Source organism: Diplotaxodon limnothrissa, linkage group LG9 (assembly GCF_057381915.1).
Source record: "Diplotaxodon limnothrissa isolate DT_005_m linkage group LG9, D_limnothrissa_male_GT1.1, whole genome shotgun sequence".
NCBI lineage: Eukaryota > Metazoa > Chordata > Actinopteri > Cichliformes > Cichlidae > Diplotaxodon > Diplotaxodon limnothrissa.
Genome location: NC_140604.1, coordinates 24482995 through 24490556, shown reverse-complemented (window position 1 = coordinate 24490556; position 7562 = coordinate 24482995). Strand labels below are relative to the sequence as shown.

The 7562-nt window shown below is 42.6% G+C and overlaps 1 protein-coding gene across 1 annotated transcript; it reads right to left on the bottom strand.

Annotated features, from left to right (window-relative positions):
* Nucleotides 1-2956: 2956 nt before the first annotated feature.
* On the bottom strand, nt 2957-6850 carry bdh1 (3-hydroxybutyrate dehydrogenase, type 1). Its single transcript, XM_085362313.1, has 5 exons — nt 6627-6850; nt 6203-6313; nt 5062-5203; nt 4821-4973; nt 2957-4199 (listed from the first exon to the last, which is right to left on the bottom strand). Exons 1-5 carry the CDS (start codon nt 6837-6839, stop codon nt 3733-3735), a joined length of 1086 nt encoding a protein of 361 aa, XP_085218439.1. The 5' UTR covers nt 6840-6850; the 3' UTR covers nt 2957-3732.
* Nucleotides 6851-7562: the final 712 nt, after the last annotated feature.

The window sequence follows — 7562 nt, the reverse complement described above, 5'->3', positions numbered from 1 at the left end:
GAATGGAGGAGTTGAGGGTTACCCAGGGGTCGCGTTTGTGTGGTTGCAAAGCGTACACGTCGAGCTTAAGCCAGCACTGGGGTTGTCGGAGAACAATTCCTTATGCTGAAGAAATGATAAAGAAAGTGCTTGTTTTCTTTTGATTAATGTATCCTAAGAGCTGCTTTAAATGTACGTGCAGTCAAACTTTGGGACATTAAGCTGGTTTTACCAAATGTATGTTCAATGTCCGTATGTCTGAATGCTTTCAGCAGCACACATGGTTTATATTTACAGTGAAGGACTTCTAGTGAATGGCTGTTTTTGAGTGAAAGTGGACCAAGTAGTTGTTGAATGTTGTGCGGCAGCTAGTGCCGCTGCGTGCTGCCTGCAATCAAAGCTGCAGCAGTGTTGGCGGGGGGCCGCTTCAGCAGTGTGCTCCGGGAGACGCCGATCACGATGATGATGATCACGATGCCTGCGATGATGAGTTCTCCAGCTGTGGCCAGTTGGACCCGAGTACAGGGAGAGAGAGGAAGGAGGAGGAAAGGGAGAAAACGGACATTTAAAAGAAAAAAAGAGGTGAATCAGGAGCAAAGGAGGAGACTGACTTTTTTTCCATTGGATAAGAGTATCTGGAATCGCATACCCAGGCAGGGAAATTGTTGCTATATCATAGCAGAGACTAAAGGAGTTGAGATGGGAGGGTTCTGGAGGTCTAGTTAATCCAAGCATGAAAAAAAAAATTCAGTCATGCGACAAAGAACACAAAACATGGGTGTGAACCTTTTTTCCCCTCCCTCCATTCCCCAGGTGATTGACTGAGCTATTCATACAGAGAGCTGTGAGCAGACTTTCCTCTGTCCTGGACTTGTATAAGATGAATTCTAAACAGTGAAACAATCGGCTTTCAGTTCGGTTTATGATGGGTGAAAAGTGCAAGCGCCAATTTTAAACCTGCACTGCACCACTTGAAATCTGAATTGAAGTCGGATTATGTCTTATTTAAACGTTTAAGGCAGGAAAGGAAAACATTCCAGGAGTGCACGGCTTCTGGAGGGATCTCTGAATGTGTGGTTTAAAGTGTCAGCATGGCTTGAGTGATTTTGTTTTTTTGGGTCCCAAACTATTTTTATGTCACGATGTTAAAGGGACAATTAGTGCCTGTTTGTGCTTCATTTTCAGTCACTAGATCAGTATGTGGGTCATATGGATTCTGTCACATTTCCTTTATTATACCCAGATCAGTGGCTGTTTGTCGTACAGCTGCCGTTTTGCTCTACGTGAAACAGCATTTCCCTACACTTTGAATCACTCTTGGCAAAAATGCCCTCCCTAACTTTCAGTTCTGTAAGCATCCTGCAATATTACGCAATGCCAACGCAACGTGCCCCAGTTTGAAGAATTGAGGATGGGATTTAAAAATGTGCCTTCACAATTTTTTTTTTTTTGGCTTTTTTTTTTTTTTGTCTACCAAAGGTTTAGTAACCGCTCCCCCCAAACCGTCTTTTATTCTTATGTCTTTATCCTGTGCTTCCCACTTCTCCGCTGCGACGTATTTGGTTAAAGCTTTGCATGCGCGTCAGTTAAGTGATTAGTGAGCGATGTTTTGGGATGTCCTTCCTTATAGGGAATAGCATTTCCTGGTGATGCAGGCTGAAAATGTCATTGTCTGACTTTTTTTTTTTTTTTTTTTTTTTCTTTATAAATCTCCTGCATAAAATGCCCATTAGTTGATATTGTGTGTAGTTTCAAGTGACCTTACTGTAGCTGATTTTAATCAAGTATAACATAAGTGAATGCCTACATTGTACAGTATGAAACTATGTGCTGATGTTCATTCAGAAACGTAACACCAGGTGTGATGTAATCATGACCTGAATCTCCATGTATGAAGCACCTCAAGTAACGGTATCACATTATTGTTGGTTGTGAGAAACTGTCACGGTTTCTAAGGATATAGTTTGTTTTTTTTAATGTCTGTATGTAAAACTAGTGTTAAGACATCCACTTTTCCAGTTTAGCCACTTAAATATGGGAAAAAAAGCAAAAAAAATCCCGAGTACCTAAACGTTTTACTTGATATTCCAACGCAGAACTACAGTATCTCCATGCTTAGATATCGTTAATGGGATCTTTCTCACTTTACAAGAATGGAGGCCGCATGAGCAGAGCCTCGTAGCTGTACAGAAAATGGTTTGAAATCTGCAGGAAAAAAAAACCCCCCGCTGAAGTCAGTTGTGACTGATATTATCAAGAGATTGTCTATCAAACTATTAAAGATGGAAAACTACAGCGCAGCAGAAGCTTCTTCCTGACTGCTCAACTAGCCTGAGATCTTTTTTTTTTTTTTTTAAATTATTATTATTTTCATGGATTTCTTGATAATATTCAGAACAAGTGGCTCTGGTATTAAATCTTTGGTGCTTTGTGCTGCTTACATTTCTATGGTGGTCTTTAACTCACAATGCTTTTTTTTTTTTTCTCCCCTCTTTTTCTTTCCCTCCCCCTCCCTGTACGAGAGTGAAGAAAACGGATGATAAAGGCAGTGCTGTGAAAATTTAATGTCATGCTCTTAATACTGTTTTTATGGAGGGGAGATTGTCTTCAGGTGTAATAATTTAGAAGAGTCTATTAGAGTGTTCAAAAGACGTAATAAACAGCATAAAAATGGTCCCGTCTGTTTTTAATCTTGTCGTTTGCTCAGTCTGGGACAAAACAGGTGATGTATGAAGCCACAAACTGTATGACCCTAACCCAGCGCAGTGTGGTTACAGCTTAAACGGCAGTACACTATTGCATGAGGAAAGCTGTGGGATTTTTAAATGATTCATTCCTGCCATCTGGTGGCCTTTAGTAATATTACATTTACTAGTCCTAACAACCCAAACCAATATTAAAAGAAAGTCTTTCGTACTTATTTGGGTGGGAATAAAAGGACACCATGCTTGTAATATTTTAAAATATAATACTCTTTTTATTTGGATCATTCCATATACAAAATACTTTGTCATCAGAGAAGGGAGGGGAGGTTACAGGGGGGGGGGGGGGCTTTTTCAGTCCAGCGTACCCATTTATCACATCAAAAGACCTCGGTGCTGACGTGCTCCAAAACCCCTTCACGCAGGATGGTTTGGAGCACGAGAGACAAAGTGTGATTGTGCTGTTGTTACGCAACGTCGGACCAAGCCGGGCCAAAATCTCACCATGGTCCTACAGTAGCTGACCCTGGTTTTTTCCACTGTCTGCTATAGAAGAGCAGCAGGAGCTTTCTCCTGAGCCAGCGTTGGTCCTCGTGCCAATGGGGTGGCCCCACAAGATTCCCATAAGGAAAAACGTTACAAGGCTTTGGGAAAAAATATTTAGAGCTAGAAGGAGAAACTATTTTTTTTAAAAAGATTTTTACCACAGCACGGGATAAGGATGCAGCGCTTATAGCTATGAGTAGATTTTGGCTCTGCTGATACCAAACACAAAGTAGTTACTACTCAACAGAGAATATCTGTATAGATAAAGTTATGCTTCTTGCCAGACACATGAAAAGCAAAGTGCAATAATTTACTTACAATTTACAAAACCTTTTTTATATATATATATTGTTAAGGCTTGATTGATCATTAGATGATTTCAAGTGCTGAGGGCCAAATGGCAGGAACCCCACTTAGTCTGTAGATCTGTGTAACTGCTACTTAGTGTGATATTCTTCAGCTATCTGATTCTCAGGGTGAGCTAAACACAGGAACAGCTTCTCTTCTAGAAGTAAAGGAGGTCAGATATGGCACCCGGCAGGTGGGTCATCACCTGCATTCTGATCCACCAGTGCGGCTCCATGGGGCTGTAGCGCGTGTGAGGACGCTTGGACATGATGGCATCGGTAATGTCATCCAGCACGGAGACCGTATCCTTCTGCCCGCTGCTGCAGTAAGAGCGCATCAGAGCCATGTTCTGCTCGAAGTGGGTCTTCCCATAATCCTCCTTCACCTCCGAGGGCGCCTCGCTCCACAGCTTATTGGCCGTGGTAGCCACGATGTCGCGGGTCAAGATGCCAGTGGCCACAATAAAGTTACCCGGTTCGATTACGGACACTTTTACGCCCCACGCTTTCATCTCGTAGCGGAGGCAGTCAGAAAAGGCTTCCACGGCGTATTTGGAAATGCAGTACGGTGACCTCATGATGTTGCCCATCCTTCCATACATGCTGGCCACGTTCACGACACGGCCTGTGGTCAAGAGATACAAGGGGACAGATTTTAGATTCTCCAAATAAATGCATCATAATTCAAAAGTGAATTAAGAGCCTTTAGTGCACTTTTAAAGCTGCTAGGCTTGCAGGTCCAGAGTTCAGATGTCTTTAGGAACATTTCTTGGCTATTTGCTTAGCTCAGCAAATAACGGCCTCTCACTGTTGAACAGTCACTCATAACACACTTGTTAACAGAGCTGCTGTTCTGTTAGCGTCTGCAAACTTTTCTTTTTTTCTTCAGCACAACTTTGATAACACTGTTTTTTTGCTTTACTTCAAAACATAATTTATTCCTATTTTATAGTAATGTTTTTATATATTCATTTATAATTGTGGATCTTAATACTTGAAACCACTTTCAGGAATGTTCAGTGCAAATATGCTTATCAGCATTGAAGGGTTTATATAACAAAGGTTATATAATGTGTTAATATGTTCTTTCACTTCCAGCCTTGTTTGAATTGTTATAACTCTTCACAGCTCACTCAAAGGCGGATGTATCTTTCAAATTTTTGCACTTCGGCGCCGTTATTTTGGACACTGTGTAACTGATTCCTGTTTATATGTCACAGAGTGGAGGGAACAAAATGCAGCTTACCCTTCGCCCTGCGGATTAACGGCAAAACGGCTTTAGTAACCCTGATGGTGCCCCACAAGTTGACCTCTGACACGTGCTTGTAGGTGTCCATGGAGGTAAATTCGACCTCTCCAAACGTTGACACACCAGCATTATTCACTACAGCCCAGAGAACTGGGCAGGAGAAAGTCAGAGAGAATGAAATGTATGAGTAAAGTCGACTTCTTTTATGTGGGATCTATTTGATTACCGAGCGACCTACCCGCTTCAGATTCACCCAGGATCTCCCTGAAGTGGTCCACTGCCTTGTTGACCTGCTCTTCATTGCACACGTCCAGCTGCACGACCTTCATTCGATCTGAATGAAGTTCCTCAAGCTCCTTTGCACCGTCTCCACCTTTATCCTGTAAGCGGGGACATTAGTTAAACTCACGGCCTCGGCATAAGAGGTCTCAGTTCAATCAGCTTCAGTGCTTTTAACAAGAGCAAGAGCATCAAAACCTTTTTGTGCCTTCAGTATAAATGTTTTTTCCAGTTCTTGGCGGGCAGGAGTGGTACCTGGTTTGGCTTTCTGCTGCTGCAGCCCATCTGTTTCAAGGTATGACAAACTATACAAGCAGAGATGCTCTTCTGCATACCTTGGTTGTGACAAGTGAATATCTGGGTTACTGTTGCCTGGGTTACTGCCAGCTCAAAGAATTATTATCTGTTTGTTAGGCACAAGTGAAAACTAAACGTGGCAAAGAGCCCTGAAGGTATGAAATGAGATCCTTAAGCAAAAATAAAGGTCAGCAGAGTCTTAAATCCCCTGTTCAGACATTTATTGAAGAGCCCATTACTGATCTGTTTTTAATTTTCTACTAGAACGCTAACATGCTGTTGCTGACATTTTACACTGTACTGTTATGCTTATCATTCTTGTGCTTGATGTTATCATCTGCTCGTTTGTTCCTTAAGTAAATCACTTTGTGCCACACATGTAAAACAATGCTCTGTGGATGGTTTATTATTATTATTATTATTTTACTCCTCCCACAAAAGTTCAGAGGTCACAACTAAAGAAGCGCCCATTTTTTTCAAAGGCTGAATTTGCCGACATCTGTTGCTGTGAAACAGCCGCTTTTACAGCTTTTGAGATAAGCTTAGGATATCTTATCTTAAAAGCACATGTTTCAAGGTGTATTTACAGTGTGAAAACAGGTCTCCCGAAGGACATAGGTAGGGAATGATCATTCTGATTTTCATGTGGGTGGGATTTGTGGCCATGTTGTTCTTGATTTCCAGCTAAGCTGTGCAATCGATAGCACATCTTCCTTGGAATGGGAGATTTTTTGGAAAACGTTTTGCTCACTTCCTGTTTGCAAATCAGGGAAAAATGCAGACTCGATGAGCAACATCCTTACCTTGAGAAGACATCCGGCAAAGACTGTAAAGCCAAGTTTGTGCAGATGTTTGGCGAGAGCGTAACCAAATCCAGTGTCACAGCCTGTAATAAGCACGGCTTTCCCTTTCACCTACAGAGATGGGTACAGTACAGTTTCCCCCAAAACACACAATTAACATTATATGCAAATTAGAGAAAAAATGCTTACAAAAACACGCATATTTCCAAGTGAACGCAAACTCTCTGTACAGTTTGTTACAGTATAAACAAACTTATATTGCCCACCCCACATTACTGTAGCGTATCTTGTAAAGGATTTTCTGCGAGTTACAAGCCTTAATTTTGCATTTTACAACGTTTCACTGACATCTGTGTTCCATTTCAATGTTTTGCCTGATAAAATGCAAACCAGCGATTAATCCCCGTGTTTGTTGTGACATTACCTCCACCAGTCCTCTTGGAATTCGAGGCGTCGCCACGTACAGCACAAAAACTGCGTACAATGCAACTATGCACTCGGTGACGCTCGTCTCTGGCAACCCCAGCATCCTCATGAACGCGTTCAGCAGAGCAGGGAGTCCAAAACCCAGCACCACCGTGAGGAAAACCGAAAGAGCCACCAGGAGTACCGCTCGGAGCGCGGGCAGCGAGGCCATCTTGTCGGAATGGTGTGTTTGCTTTCCTGGCGTAGCGGTCCGCTTTACAGCCGTCACCACGGGCGGGCGGCACGCCCCCTGTATCACTGCAGCGACAAGCCACGGGATAGGGAAGTCCCCTATTGTAATGTGTAACCGCAAAAGTAGCCGCAAAGCATCCGGTTGCAGGTTAAAATCGTGTTTTCGGCTAACCGACGTCGCTAAGTAACCATTATACCGTGTGGTGTCGTGTGGCAAGCTGTTAAGTGTCGCTCGAACCAACTTCGGGCCGAGATCCACGAACAAGCCCCCGACTTAAGCACTGTCCAGCCATTATGTATCAGGAGTAAGCTCTCACTGCAAAGTCACCATGAGGTGTGTTTTTTTATGCTTTACGTTAATATTTTACATGTCAATGTTCCGTTTCTAAAAACAGGACACTGGCTATCATCGGGATTGAGACGGAACCGGAAGTAACACGGAGGGAAGTTTCTTGACATAAAGCATATTTGCTTTGAAGAGATTTCTCCCTCGCTTATATAAAAGGTATATAAAAAGACTCGTTTATCATTACACATTAATGAGCAAGCACACTTTGAAGCCTAGGTATATTCTCATTTAGCATGGCACAATATGCACAAAAAGGGGGGGCAGCCTTGCACTGGACTATTTTCGGGGGAATTTTTTTCATTCAAGAATGGAAACGGCACCTAACTCAAAGGATGAGGCAGTGATGTCTCTACA

What these genes read in the sequence shown, in the direction of transcription:
- bdh1 (XM_085362313.1), bottom strand. Translation starts at nt 6,839, where the DNA reads ATGGCCTCGCTGCCCGCGCTCCGAGCGGTACTCCTGGTGGCTCTTTCG. An exon ending in TTGCCGGATGTCTTCTCAAG is followed by an intron (nt 5,204 to 6,202) that starts GTAAGGATGTTG and finishes CCCCGCTTACAG; the next exon opens with GATAAAGGTGGAGACGGTGC. An exon ending in GTTAATCCGCAGGGCGAAGG is followed by an intron (nt 4,200 to 4,820) that starts GTAAGCTGCATT and finishes TCTTGACCACAG; the next exon opens with GCCGTGTCGTGAACGTGGCC.